The 15,498-nt window shown below is 36.2% G+C and overlaps 1 protein-coding gene and 1 long non-coding RNA gene across 2 annotated transcripts in view; both read right to left on the bottom strand.

The window, feature by feature from the left end:
• Nucleotides 1-452: 452 nt before the first annotated feature.
• On the bottom strand, nucleotides 453-5,286 carry LOC127422636 (uncharacterized). Its single transcript, XR_007894206.1, has 3 exons — nucleotides 5,231-5,286; nucleotides 2,950-3,207; nucleotides 453-2,675 (listed from the first exon to the last, which is right to left on the bottom strand). It is a non-coding gene; the product is annotated as an uncharacterized LOC127422636 (long non-coding RNA).
• A 4,518-nt stretch (nucleotides 5,287-9,804) lies between these two features.
• LOC127422596 (gastrula zinc finger protein XlCGF57.1-like) overlaps nucleotides 9,805-15,498 on the bottom strand; it is a 50,184-nt gene continuing 44,490 nt past the window's right edge. Inside the window, exon 3 of the mRNA XM_051666256.1 lies at nucleotides 9,805-12,403. Coding sequence (XP_051522216.1) covers nucleotides 10,779-12,403 — 1,625 coding nt within the window. The 3' untranslated portion in view covers nucleotides 9,805-10,778. The remainder of the gene's footprint in view (nucleotides 12,404-15,498) is intronic.

Here is a 15,498-nt window from a genome sequence, read left to right as displayed (position 1 = left end):
AGATTTACTTTGACGGAATGTTCAAATGGGCAAACGGAATTCTTGTTCATTCAAACTCCAATTGTTCAAATGTAAACAAACCCACGAAAGGCCTTTGATCTGCTTTAAGTTCTCTCTCTCTCTCTCTATCTATTTATCTGTCTGACGGTTTATCTGACTATTAATATAGTAACAGTATGCAGGCTTTGTCAACCCAATATAATAAAAAAAGATCTGTTTTAAACATTATTTAATATAATGTTCAAACAGTTTGATTTGATTGAAATGAAATTACAAGGCTGAGCTTGATAAATAGGTCACTCAAGATATTTGATTTTGCACTTTTTTATTGTCTTATTAAAGTACAATTAGCACACTATACACAAAAGAAAAATAAATGGCATTAAACAAAACATTCCATTCTGACTGATTTTTGCAAACAAAATACAGTGTAAATACTGAAATGACAAAAAATATATATATTGTTCATGATGAGGGATCCCATATATACTATATTACTTTTTCAGTCATATTCTCACTATATTTTCAGGTAATTTTAGCTAAATCAACTTCTGTTTGGTGGAAATAGGACTATTCAAATGCAGCAACATCAGTTGCTTCCATCCAAAAAAAAAAAAAAAAAAAAAGGCAAAAGGGAGGCAATGTGTAATTTGGACCTGACAATAATCACTGTGAAAACTGGGCAATGATTTTTCATATGAACCTTTAGAGCAGAGGAATGTCTGAAACTCTTCCCACACTGAGGGCAGGGGTACAGTTTCTCTCCAGTATGAACACTCTCATGCACGGTCAAGTTTCCTGATATACAGAAAGCCTTGTCACAATGTAGTTGGCAAATCTTTGCTTTTTCAGTCAACTTTGTTAAGTGAGTTAAAATGCAAAATAAGATGGTTAATCCAGTTGAAGTACAAGTTGATAGAATCAAAGCGTTACAAGTTGGCATGAAATTTTAGTTGTCAACTCAAAAAAGCTAATTGATACAACTAAATGTCAAAATAAATTTTACAGTGTATACCTAAATTAGATGATGGGAAATGATAAACGATAAATATACACCCACAATAAAATGTAAGTGCTAAATCCTGGGTCACGTAACGATAAGTTGGTTGTTTTGTTGATTTGTTGAATTATTGCTTCACAATTGGTGTCAGATATTAAGTTCCCTTTCCTACAGAGTGTGGAGGATTCTACACTCTGAAATGAATCTTGCAACAGCATTCATTTATATATACTGTACATTTATAACATTTTCGTTTAACATTAATGTAACAAAACTTTTCACCAGATTTGGTGGCAGTAGTTTAAAAAAATCATAGGTGCTGTCATAGAACAAAATAATACATGATAATGGAATCATCTGAGACCGATAAATTAAAATGCATACATAAATAAAAATATAACTTTGTATAATAAATAATATTTGATTAACCTGTTAATTTTAGACCTGGTGGAAGAAGTTGTACCAAAGGAAACCTCGAAGAACAGAAGGCAGAAAGAATTCACATCTAAAGAAAAGGTAAAACTCCAAACACATTTGTTTGTGTTCTGCAGAAGAAAGATAGTCATATACATCTGGGATGGCATGAGGGTGAGTAAATAATGGGAGAATTTTCATTTTTGAGTGAACTATACCTTTAATGTAATCACTTCTATCCCACTACTCCCCAACATAAAACAAAAACATCTCTACAAAATGTTTGGTATGTCACAATAGTACACTGTTCTTCTGAACCTCACCTAGATGAAAAGCACACACACGAGTACTTGAGGTAAATTTAGCTAATTAAATTCTCAGATGATATCTTACTTGAAAGCATTGAATCTGAAGATAAACTTTGCCTATTTAGACATCTTTGGACAGTATTTTTTCATATGAACCTTTAGGGAACTCAGCTGGCTGAAACTTTTCCCACATGGGGGGCAGTGGTACGGTTTCTCTCCAGTATGCACTCTTACATGTGATTTAAATAGTCCCGATAGAGTAAAGCTTTTGTCACAATATGAGCACTTGTGAGGTTTTTCTCCAGTATGAATCAACAGGTGCTGTTTCAAATGCTCTGGTGGTCTTTAAGATAGAACGGTTGTGAAAAACTCTTTCCACACAAAGAACACAAGTGAGGTTTCTCATTTGCATGAACATTCAGGTGATTTTTTAGACATAATGCAGTCGTAAACTTTTTACCACACTGATCGCAGTTAAAAGGCTTCTCACCAGAGTGTCGGCGCAGATGATCATTGAGAATTTCTTTATTTATGAAACTTTTGACATGTGTAAGGCTTCGCTCCAGTGTGAATTCTCATGTGTCTGTTAAGGTGTGATTTATATGTGAAACTCTTTCCACACTGATGGCATGTGTAAGGCCTTTCTCCAGTGTGAACTCTTGTGTGAAGCTGAAGGCTTTTCTTAATGGTGAAACACTTCCCACACTCAATGCAGGTGAACGGCTTCTCTCCAGTATGAATTGCCAGGTGTCTTTTAAAGTCTGATTTATCTGCAATTCACTTTCCACACTCATGGCAGGTGACAGAAGTTTTTACTCTTGTTCTTTGAGTTCCGTTTTGTGACAAATTATTTTTAGTCCATGAACGACTGATACATTCTTCTCCAGTTATGAACTTAGGTTTCTGATACTGATGTCCCTCCTCTTGACTTTTCTCTTTCAATTCCATCAGGTCTAAAATTAAAGTAAATAATTAATACAGTAAAAGTTCTGACATGCTCATAATTATATCATCAAATCTGTTCCACAACTGCTTAACAATGTGTTTTTTTTATTTTTTTATTTAGATACATGATCAGGTCCTATATCTTTTCTCAACCTATTTTTTGTTAAACTATGTTATTTCAAAGCTCTTATGACTTTGTAACTTCCAAATCTGCAGAACATTATGAAGTTACATTAATGTTCCTCAGCAGTGAATACTGGAGAACCAAAAATGGATACCAACCTATTTGTTCCTCAGTATCTTTATGATCCTCTATATTTATTTGGTATGGCTCTGGATAACTCATGTCTTCTTTCTCCTTCTTCACAAGAACATCACACAGATATCAGTTGTTTCATCTGGAGTTCTTCCTGCTGGTCTGAAGCACTTCTCTTGTAGGATGATGGAAATATTCACTGTATTTATTGGCCAGTTGTTGTGGGAGTGGCTTCTCTGAAGGTGTGAATTGTGATTGCTGTGAGATATTGAGGCCCAAACAATCTGCAACAATAAAAACAAGTAACTGAATTTATATGTATTGAAGGATATATTTTAAATGTGTTGAATTATATATATTGTTAAAAGAGAATGTAAGACTAAATAAATACAGACATGAATGTAGGAATAAATGCAGATTGTATTGCCCCAAAACCAACAAATAGCCATTTGTCTGCTCGAATGAATTCCCATTTTAAGTTAACATCTAATTTTAGTTTGCGTCACTGGGTTTTAGTTTTATTTAACTACTCCCCATTAGGCAGAGGGTTTATGTTTGTTATTTTGGCCTTTGCTCCCTCCTGAAGCCTTTTAAACTTCCATTTTATGTTTTGATTAAATAAATACTTTTTTGTTGACTGTGAAACTTGACTGATTATTGAATTCTGGGACAGGAAATGAGAACTCCCACATCTTGTTACCCCTATCCAACCCCTAGACTGGAGGGGAACGCAACAACAGGAATGCATTTACAACACCAATTCCGAAAAATGTAGGACCGTACAAAAATGAGTGATTTGTAAATTATATTCACCCGTTGCTATATTGAAAGCACTACAACCACACATGATGTTTTACCCAGTGAATGTATTTATTTATTCATTTATGTGTGTGTGTGTGTGTGTGTGTGTGTGTGTGTGTGTGTGTGTGTGTGTGTGAAAATATACAGTAATTTCAAATCAGATGATTGCAACACGCTCCAAAAAATTTGGGACAGTCGAGTGTTTACCACTGTGAAACATCCCCATTTCTTCTAACAACACTTACTAAGCATTTAGGCACTGAGTATATGTCGCCCATACAGACACTGGCTTTTGGATCTGATGCTGATAACAGCTTGGGTGATCCTTTTCCTCTTTGGCGTGTATAACACAATGGTTGTGTTTTTCAAAAACTATTTGAAATGTGGACTCATCGGACCAAAAAACACAGTTCCACTGTTCTAGTTTCCATTTAAGATGAGACCGAGCCCAGAGAAGTCAGCAGCGCTTCTGGACAGTGTTGATGTACGGCTTCTCCTTTGCATAGTAAAGTCTTAATTTGCATCTGTGGATGCAGCAGCGAGTGGTGTTGACTAACAAAGTAATCCCAAACCCATGTTCATGATATCTATTACAGATGATTGACGTTTTTTAAGACAGTGATGTCTGAGGGATCAGAGATCATGCGCATTCAGAAGTGGTTTTTGTCTTTCCCTTTACGCACCGAGATTTGACCAGATTCCTTGAATCTTTTAAATATATTGTGCACTGTAGAGATGCCCAAAATCCTTCCAATTTGTCTTTTGTGAACATTGTTCTCAAAGTGCTGGATTATTTACTGAAGCATCTTTTGGCAAATTGACAAGTCTCGAATGATCCTTGCTCTTGAAGGACTAGGCTGTTTTTGGAGGCTCCTTATATACCATGACATGTTGACTAACCTGTTTAACATCTCCTGTTTCACATCGCCTTGTTATTTCAACACATCAAATTGTTATTAGTCTTAAATTGCCCCTGTCTCAACTTTTTTGGAGCGAGTTGCAATCATCTGATTTGAAATGACTGTACATTTAAAAAAAAAACAAACAATGAAATTCACTAGGTAAAACATCATATAATATGTAGTTGTAGTGCTTTCAAAATAGCAAAGGGTGAATATAATTTACAAATCACTCCTTTTTGTTTTTATTAGCATTTTTCATACTGTCCCAACTTTTTTGGAATTGGGGTCGTACTAATGTTAATGAATAGAATCGTATTGCACAAAGATATCCAAATTAAACATAACAAAATGTATATTAAAATGAAGCTAAATGACCCACAGATGTGCTAGAGTTGAAAGTTATTCAAAATAACGAACATGTTTGTTCTACTTTTGTGGAAATGCAGTGCCAGTGTCCACATACAATATGTGTACATCATGTTTATCAGTATGCTGACATGAAAAAATTAACAGATTTTTTAAAGCGGCATATCAAACGAAACTAGAGATGCAATACTTTACAACCAAACAGGTTTCAATGAAACAACGTAAATGTATTTCTTACCAGAGGCACTTTTGTTGGTGCTGCGTCTGTAGGAGCGCTTCAAGGAAATCGACGGCATGCTGTTGTGTCACGTGACTCGGTGCACCAGAAGTTTAACCCTTAAATGACAGTCTAGAGTCTTGTGAACAGTATTCAGTCAGTTTTTATTCATTTAAGTTATGCTTTGTATTTAGTGAAGTCAAAATACAATGTCCACACATGTGGACGCGGGGTCGCACAAGGTTAAACATTCCACATTTAAATTACCCACTCGGGCATGACTGGTCTGAAGCGGGTAACACTTCTGTTCACCAAGGATATGTAAAATTGATCAAAAATAATGCCAAAAATTAAGTAGTCTTGAAAATTATTACTACAGCTTGAAACATTTTATATGTTTTATATTTTTGTTTATTTTCAAATTATATTTTTGCCCATAATGGCCCTTTTTTTCAGCTGTCATTACTGGAGTCTACTAATAAAATAATGTGTCACATAATCCTTAAATTATTTTAATGTGCTAATTTGATACTCAAGAAACTTTTATTCTAATTCTTGCAATTGAAAACAGTTGTGCTACTTAAATCACTGCAAAACAGTGTCTTTTTACATTTCCAAGTCAAATTTTGTTTTGAAAAATATCCAAAAAGAAACAAAATTCTCTAGTAAAAACTCATCAGTATGTTGTTCTTTTAAGAGATGAAGGCTAATCCATGCACTACTGTCTTGAAACAAGTAACCAAGGCCCATAAGTCTGACAACAAGAGGACAAGTCCTTCAGTCTCGTTTAAGAAACTGACCAGCACATGCAAGTGAAAAGAAGACTCTGGGATGTTGGCATTTTAGGCAGACTTTCAAAGAAATAGCCACATCAGAAACTGTCAAAATGGTAAACAGAGCAAAAAAAACTTTAAATGTAATATAAATGAATGAATTAAAATTTGAGGTGTTGAGCTGCTGTTTGAAGAGTCTGATCATAAGGTCCATGAAAAGTGTCCTACAAACCAATCATATCTTTGAGAAGGGCTACAGAAAACAGGGGATGAAATTTCATCTCTATATTTTAATAAACTGACTAACTAAAAAGGTGTTATTGCTGCAAGTGGAGTATTCTTGGATGAACAGAATGTGTGGAGAATACAGCATTTAATTAAATAGAAATAGACATTTGTAACATTATAAATATCTTTACTATAATTCTTGATCATATTAAAACACCCATGGTGAAGAAAATTACCATTTTCTTTAAATAATATTCAAATATCATGGCGATTCCAAACTTTTGACAGGTATAATGTAAATAAATGCTGTTAAAACACTTATGTCAGTGCATAGATTCCTCTACAAAATAAAAGGACTTGCAGGCTCTATATGATGACAAAGATCAAATTAAAATTGCACTAATAGCATTTTTATTTATTATGTTAATATTAAATAAGTAATATTAATCAGTTGAGTGGTGTGTTGTTTAAGTGTAAACATTAATATTCTTTGCAGTTAAATACTTTATCTTGTTTTTGTTATACAGAGTTGGTAATAGTTGGTAATTTTAAAATGGATTTCAATTGGCGATAACTAAAGTGCAGCAGTTTGCTTCAGACTGTTCATGATACCAACGAAATGTGCTTAATGTGGCAATTAACAGATCTTAATCACCATAATAAATTAGGTGAAAACTGGGAATTATTCACGTGAAACAAATGAGCTTTTCAGCAGCTCCATTAAAAGTGGTGGCCCTAGCATTTCTGTCAGGTTTCTGACATTAATGCAGTAAACATTTCAGGATAATCAGGAGAGTTCTAAAATGATTCACTGTAAATTAAGTGAACATAATTGTTTACGGTTAGAAAAAGAGAGCAAACTGGTTACGCTCCATTTAAAAAATGAAGAAGGTAATTATTATTTCTCTCTAAGACCAATAATACAACAAGGGAAATGCGACTTACTCTCTATATGTGGCAGGATTTTAAATAAAAGAGTACAGAATAAATTCTTAAAGGAATCCAGAATTACATTTTGGATTGCACCTCACCAAAACCTAACAAATACTTCTCATATAACGCACACATGAGCCGCATATACTACTGTTATAATACTTTGGATCCTTCTTTAAGCTTTAAGTTGCAGCATTATACACTGCCTTTGTATTGAAAGACATGCAGTGCAGGATGTAAAAAATATTGTATCATATCGTACAATACGACGCTATCAATACAATAGCTTATGTATTGTTCAATACATAAATAAATACATAACTGGTAGTGTTAATATGCCTACTGCTTTAGAAGTGTTTTAAAACCAAGCCACATTAAGACCACATTGAAAGCAGCAAAATCCAGTCTCCTCCCTGGAGAGGCAGTGCTGAGCGCTCACACCCCAGTAGTATCCAACTGCAGAACAGAGCTGCTGGTAAAGAATGCCAGTAAAGGTGTTTTCAACAACATGGAAGCAGGGGAAAAGTATGTGTGCAGATGGTTTTTGTTCAAACCGCTAAATAACATTGGGCAGCCATATCACCCTGCAGCTCTTGCCTGGTTACCCACTGAAGCTAAGCAGGGTTGAGCCTGGTCAGTACCTGGATGGGAGACCACCTGGGAAAAACTCAGGTTGTTGCTGGAAGAGGTATTAGGGAGGCCAGCAGGGGGTGCTCACCCTGCAGTCTCTGTGGGTCCCAATGCTCCAGTATAGTGATGGGGACACAATAGTGTAAAAAGGCACTGTCTTTCAGATGAGACATTAAACCGAGCTCCTGACTCTCTGTGATTGTTAAAAATCCCAGGGCACTTCTTGTAAAGAGTAGGAGTGTAACCCTGGTGTCCTGGCCAAATTCCCCACATTGACCCTTATCAATCATGGCCTCCTAATAATACCCATCCATTAACTGGCTTTATAACTGTTCTCTCTCATCTCCACCAATAGCTGGTGTGTGGTGAGCGTACTGGCACACTATGGCTTCCGTCGCATCAACCAGGTGTATGCTGCACACTGGTGGTGGTTGAGGAGTGTCCCCTGTACACAATGTAAAGCGCTTTGAGTGTAGTGTCAGAAAAGCACTATATAAATGTAACGTTCATTCATATTAGATTATGTATTAGCCATAGGTCAGGTTCCACTCATGTTTTTTTTTTCTCTCCATTAACATTTAATGGATTTTTCCCTTGCCAATGTCACATTTAGATTGCTCACTGGAGGCTTTAAGACATTAAGGCATGATATTCTACAAAGCTGCTTTGAAACGATGTGCATTGTGAAAAGTGCTATATAAATAAAAATTATTTGAGTGTAGACAAACTCATTTTTCTCAAGAAAAACACAAAAATTGTAAGTTAAGTTACTTTATTACTGAGCTCTGCTTTTAGTGGCCAGTGTCAGACGCTGTTGTGTCACTTCAGATTTAAAACACATTTGTGTCGAATCCTTGAATAAGTTTAAGTGAAATGTGGCACTGTTTTATTTATAATGGTATCGCATCATATCGTGAGGCTAAATTTCTGTATCGTTACATTCCTAATGCAGTGATATTCATTAAAATATCAAATATTCTAGTTCAGTTGTTTAGTACACTGATCAGGGAATCTGCCATTCCCAAGGCTTTCTAAGAATGTTTAAGAAATTCCATTTAATTATACATTGAAAAAGATCTGCACAACACAAGATTTTTTTTTTTTTTCTTATTTATTTCTGATATTTTCATGCACAATCAGCATTTGTGGCCTTGGTTTTAAGATAAATGAATGATGGTATCAAGCAAGAACTCACAGCTTGACTGATTAATGCAAAGTAACTACACAGCAGGAATACTGGTGCGACAAAAACATTTTCAATACATATATTTTCATGCACACGGTAAGAGTTGTTGACTTGCTCCACTGGCAGCTAAAAGTGTGGAATAATGTACAGATTTTGCTCTTGTGGAAAGAAATTGGTACTTTTATTCACCAAAGTGGCATTCGACTGATCACAATGTATAGTCAGGACATTAATAATGTAAAAAATTACTATTACAATTAGATTTTTTTTTTCCAGAACTTCTTAAACTACTTCAAAGAGTTCCCATCAAAAAAAATCCTCCATGTGCAGCAATGACAGCTTTGCAGATCCTTGGCATTCTAGCTGTCAGTTTGTTCAGATACTCAGGTGACATTTCACCCCACACTTCCTGTAGCGCTTGCCATAGATGTGACTGTCTTGTCGGGCACTTCTCACGCACCTTACAGTCTAGCTGATCCCACAAAAGCTCAATGGGGTTAAGATCCATAACACTCTTTTCCAATTATCTGTTGTCCAATGTCTGTGTTTTTCTGTTTCAAAAGTGGCTTTTTCTTTGCAATTCTTCCCATAAGGCCTGCACCCCTGAGTCTTCTCTTTACTGTTGTACATGAAACTGGTGTTGAGCAGGTAGAATTCAATGAAGCTGTCAGCTGAGGACATGTGAGGCGTCTATTTCTCAAACTAGAGACTCTGATGTACTTATCCTCTTGTTTAGTTGTACATCTGGTCTTCCACATCTCTTTCTGTACTTGTTAGAGCCAGTTGTCCTTTGTCTTTGAAGACTGTAGTGTACACCTTTGTATGAAATCTTCAGTTTTTTTGGCAATTTCAAGCATTGTATAGCCTTCATTCCTCAAAACAATGATTGATTGATGAGTTTCTAGAGAAAGCTGTTTCTTTTTTGAAATTTTAGACGTAATATTGACCTTAAGACATGCCAGTCTATTGCATAATGTGGCAACTCAAAAACAAACACAAAGACAATGTTAAGTTTCATTTAATGAACCAAATAGCTTTCAACTGTGTTTGATATAATGGCAAGTGATTTTCTAGGACCAAATTAGCAATTTAGCATGATTACTCAAGGATAAGGCATTGAAGTGATGGCTGCTGGAAATGAGGCCTGTCTAGATTTGATCAAAAATTCAAATAGTGATGGTGCTGTTTTTTACATCAGTAATGTCCTGACTATACTTTGTAATCAGTTGAATGCCACTTTGGTGAATTAAAGTACAAATTTCCTTCTGAAATAGCTAAATCTGTACATTATTCCAAACATTTGGCCACCAGTGTACATTTCCAAACCCTTGTAGTCTCACTGCAAGCAAGCCTTTTAATTTCTCAATGCATTTTAATGGCTATAATTAATAAAATCAAGTTGTTAAAGATACATATGGAGATATTATAGACTGATTAATGTTTTCCAAATGATATAGAAAATTAATATATGCAAGCCATTGCTAATACCCAAAATAAAAGTAAAACATCCTACAAAAGTCAATAGCAACATTAATTTTCTGAACTCAAACAGTGAAAACTCTTAACGCAACTTCTTAGACGATATCTTCTTTTGTGAGAAGCTTGTGCATTATATACCAAGTCATCTGAGGACATTCAATCACTTTGAACCATGAACAATCCTTATTCACTCTTAAGTCAAGTAAAAAAAAAAAAATAATAAAGTCCATAAACAGCACAGTAATCCAATGACAGCTATGTTGATAATGTCAATTCACTGGTTCTTGCGATCAGGAATCAGTGAACAGAACCAATTCACTTTTACAGATTTACAGACTCCTTAATCGGTTGAAACTTTGGAGGGCATATGGGAAGGTTTCTCTCTTGTATGCACTTTCACATGTGATTTCAGGTGTCGTGACATAGTGAATCTCTTGTCGCAATGTGAGCACTTGTACAGTTTTTCTCCAGTATGAACTCTCTCATGTGATTTCCGTTGCACTGAATAGGCAAAACTCTGGTCACAATGTGAGCACTTGTAAGGTTTCTCTCCAGTATGAATTCTCATGTGTGGTTTCAATTGGTTGGCTGCAATGAAGCCCTTTCCACACACAAAGCACACATGATCTCTCTCACCGGTATGTATTTTCTGATGATCTTTCCAATAGCTCAGCTTTAAAAAACTCTTTCCACAAAATGAACACAAGTGTGGCCTTTCATTTGTATGAACTTTAAGGTGTTCTTTTAGCTGTGACTGCGTTATAAATGTTTTACCACAGTGATCACAGTTAAATGGCTTTTCACCAGAGTGACTGCGGAGATGACTCGTGAGATTGTATGCACGTGTGAAACTTTTTCCACACAGATGACATGTGTAAGACTTCTCTCCAGTGTGAATTCTCATGTGACACTTGAGGTGTTCTTTTAGCCTGAAACTTGTTCCACACTGACGGCAGGTGAACGGCTTCTCACCAGTGTGAATTCTTATGTGAATATTAAAGTATTCTTTACGTGTAAAACTCTTTCCACACTCAGAGCATGTGAACGGTTTCTCTCCAGTATGAACTCTCTCATGTGATTTCCGTTGCACTGAATAAGCAAAACTCTGGTCACAATGTGAACACTTGTAAGGTTTCTCTCCAGTATGAATTCTCATGTGTGGTTTCAATTGGTTGGCAGCAATGAAGCCCTTTCCACACACAAAGCACACATGATCTCTCTCACCGGTATGTATTTTCTGATGATCTTTCCAATAGCTCAGCTTTAAAAAACTCTTTCCACAAAATGAACACAAGTGTGGCCTTTCATTTGTATGAACTTTAAGGTGTTCTTTTAGCTGTGACTGCGTTATAAATGTTTTACCACAGTGATCACAGTTAAATGGCTTTTCACCAGAGTGACTGCGGAGATGACTTGTGAGACTGTATGCACGGGTGAAACTTTTTCCACACAGATGACATGTGTAAGACTTCTCTCCAGTGTGAATTCTCATGTGACACTTGAGGTGTTCTTTTAGTCTGAAACTTGTTCCACATTGAGTGCATTTAAAAGTCTTCTCTCCAGTGTGAAACCTCATGTGAGTATTAAGGGTTCCTTTACGTGTAAAACTCTTTGCACACTGAGGACATGTGTAAGGCTTTTCTCCAGTGTGAATTTTCATGTGACTGTTCAGCTGTTCTTTTGCTCTGAAACTCTTTTCACACTGATGGCATGTGAACGGTTTCTCTCCAGTGTGAATTCTCATATGTTTCTTAAGATATTTTTTAAGTGTGAAACACTTTCCACACTGAAGGCAGGTGAAAGAGTTTTTGGCTTCTGTTCTTTGAGTTGACTCTTGAGAGAATTTCTTCTCAGTCTGTGAGCAACTAGAAGATTCTTCTTCTTGTACCAAGTTTGAAGATTTCTGTTCCTGACATTTCTCCTCCACTTCATTCAGTTCTTTACTTTCCTCTTTCAGTTCCATGTCTAAAATAAACATTAAATTACCAAATTAAACAAGCACAAACATGAAATGAAATAAAATAAACATTATAAGCAGAAAGTAACAGATGTCAAGTTTCTATTTACTGTAAAAAATAAGAAGTTGAGTAAACTTAAAAAAGTAAGGCAACCAGCTGCAAAGCATTTTTGAGTTTACTCAACTTTAGGTGATTAAGTTGTACCAGCCGCTAGGTGGAACCAATACAAAAAGAAACAGATCACTAATGGGGAATGTGGTCTGTATAATTTTTTTTTGACACACAATTTATTTTTCTACTATATCAAAATGTCAAATGTTAATATGAGTGTACTATCTCTCTCCACATGGAATGTAAATGGGTTGGGGCACCCCATAAAAAGAAGGAAGGTTATTACTTTTCTTAAACATATGAAATATGATATAGTGTTTCTTCAAGAAACACATCTCTCCCCGCAGGAAGCTGAAAAATTTGGGAAGATATGGGGTGGACATGTTTTCTTTAGTGCTGGCTCATGTAAGAGCAAGGGAGTCATTATACTGATTAATAAACATCTACAATTCAAATGTCCCAAACAGACTAAAGATAAATTAGGGAGAGTCATTATTGTTTTAGCTGAAATTCAGGGGCAAAGGCTGATTTTGGCTAATATTTACACACCTAATGCTGATGATCAGGGCTTTTTTATAGATTTTGAAGGGATGCTGCAAACCGCTGGCACCCCTCATGATATAATGTTGGGAGGAGACTTTAATCATTTGATGGACTCAGTCCTTGATCATAGTGAAGCAAAAGTGTGCAAGCCCCCTAGAGCAACATTGACACTTCACAGGATGTGTAAAAATCTTGGTCTTACAGATATTTGGAGACTTTTAAACCCATCTGGTAGGGACTATACATTTTTTTTCATCAGTCCAAAAGATTTATTCTAGAATAGATTATTTTTTTATATCCAAATCCCTCATTTCATCTGTTGTTGATTGCTCAATTGGAAACATCTTAGTCTCAGATCACGCCCTGGTGAATTTAGAGGTGTTGCCATATACAGAGAAAAATAAATCATATAGTTGGCACCTTAATGTGTCCCTTTTGCAAAATCCTGATTTCCAACAAATGTAGGGGTCGGATTATACAATATGTCTCATTCACCAAAAAATCCAAAGCACGAGAACTCGTGGAGTTGGAAGGAAATATTAAAAGTGCCAAGGCAGAGCTGAAGCACCGTATGTCATCTGATGGCCTCAGAGAATTTACCCGATTGAAATATAGATATAATACTATTTTGTCGCGGAAAGAGGAGTTTTAGTTATCCAGGGCAAGACAGTCATACTTTGAGTCAGGGGACAAAGCAGGAAAACTTTTGGCTAGATATATAAAGCAGAGAGAGTCTTTTTCTGCCATTCCCTCAGTGAAATCTGCAGGTGGTGAAATATTTACCTTGGCCATTGATATTAATAATGCTTTTAAAGAATTCTACTTTGATCTTTATAATTCCACGTCTTCTTCTACTGATGAGGATATTAGGAACTTTGTGGAACCATTAGATCTCCCTAAACTGATGACTGAGCAAAGGAGTTCTCTTGAATCTGAGATAACCTTGGAGGAGCTTGATGAGGTAATTAAAGCCTTGCCTACAGGCAAGTCTCCGGGGCCTGACGGCTTTGCTGCTGAGTTTTTCAAATCTTATGCTACAGAACTGGCTCCACTTTTGTTAGAAGTTTATACGGAATCATTAAAGAATGGAAAGCTTCCCCCAACCATGACACAAACCCAGATCAGTCTGATTCTTAAAAAGGACAAAGATCCAAATGAGTGTAAAAGTTACCGCCCAATTTCCCTGATTCAGTTAGATGTAAAAATTTTGTCAAAAAATTCTGGCTAATCGATTAAGTAAAGTTGTGACATCACTTATACATATAGATCAGGTGGGGTTTATTCGAGGCCGTAGCTCTTCTGATAACATTAGGTGTCTCATCAATATCATGTGGTTGGTAGTGAATGATCAGACTCCGGTCGCTGCCATCTCACTTGATGCCGAAAAGGCGTTTGATATGGTAGAATGGGATTATCTTTTTAAGATTTTGGAAATGTATGGGTTCGGGAGTACTTTTATTGGTTGGATTAAGCTAATTTATAGATGCCCTGTAGCGGCGGTACAAAAAAATGGACTAATTTCAGATTTTTTAACTCTGGATAGGGGCACTCGGCAGGGTTGCCCTCTTTCCCCATTATTGTTCTGTCTTGCCCTGGAACCATTAGCAGCCACAATAAGAAAGGAGGATGATTTTCCAAGGGTGATTGCGGGAGGTGTGGCGCATAAGCTTTTGCTTTACGCAGATGATATTTTATTATTCGTCTCCGACCCTACTAGATCTCTACCTTGCCTCCACAGAATTATTAATTCCTTTTCCAAGTTCTCAGGATACAAAGTCAATTGGTCTAAATCCGAAGCTTCGGCTTTGACAGCGTACTGTCCAGTAACGGCTTTTCAGCTGGGCGCCTTCCAGTGGCCCAAACAGGGAATTAAGTATTTGGGAATTTTATTCCCAGCAAATTTGTCTGATTTAGTCAGAGTTAATTTTGATCCCTTAATAAAGAGGTTTTCGAATGATGTGGACAGGTGGGCTTCATAACATTTATCGATGATTGGGAAGGTTAATGTTATTAAAATGAATTGTATTCCAAAATTCAATTACCTGCTACAGTCTCTCCCTGTAGATGTCCCCCTCTCTTATTTCAAGCAATTTGATAGCATAGCGAAATCCTTTATTTGGAATGGTAAGCGTCCTTATTTAAATTTCAATAAGTTACATAGGCCGATTGACAATTGTGGGTTAGGCCTACCCAAGACTTTGTTTTATTATTTTGTATTTGGTCTTAGACATTTGGCTCATTGGTCGCTTCCACCTGAGAGAGCCCCTCCCTGGTTTTGTATTGAAAAGGATGTTCTTGCCCCTATCTCGCCACTGCAAAGCCTTTCGATCAAACTAGCCGGAGAGGTTAAGTCACACCCCGTTATTTTGCATTTGCATTCAATATGAACAAAAGTGTCCAGAGTGTTTCATTTGGATATTTATTTAAATGTAGCCTCGAGCATATGGC

Source organism: Myxocyprinus asiaticus, chromosome 31 (genome assembly GCF_019703515.2).
Source record: "Myxocyprinus asiaticus isolate MX2 ecotype Aquarium Trade chromosome 31, UBuf_Myxa_2, whole genome shotgun sequence".
In the NCBI taxonomy this organism is placed as follows: Eukaryota; Metazoa; Chordata; class Actinopteri; order Cypriniformes; family Catostomidae; genus Myxocyprinus; species Myxocyprinus asiaticus.
The sequence above is the reverse complement of the archived record's forward strand: the minus strand, read 5'-3'. Positions and strand labels throughout refer to the sequence as shown.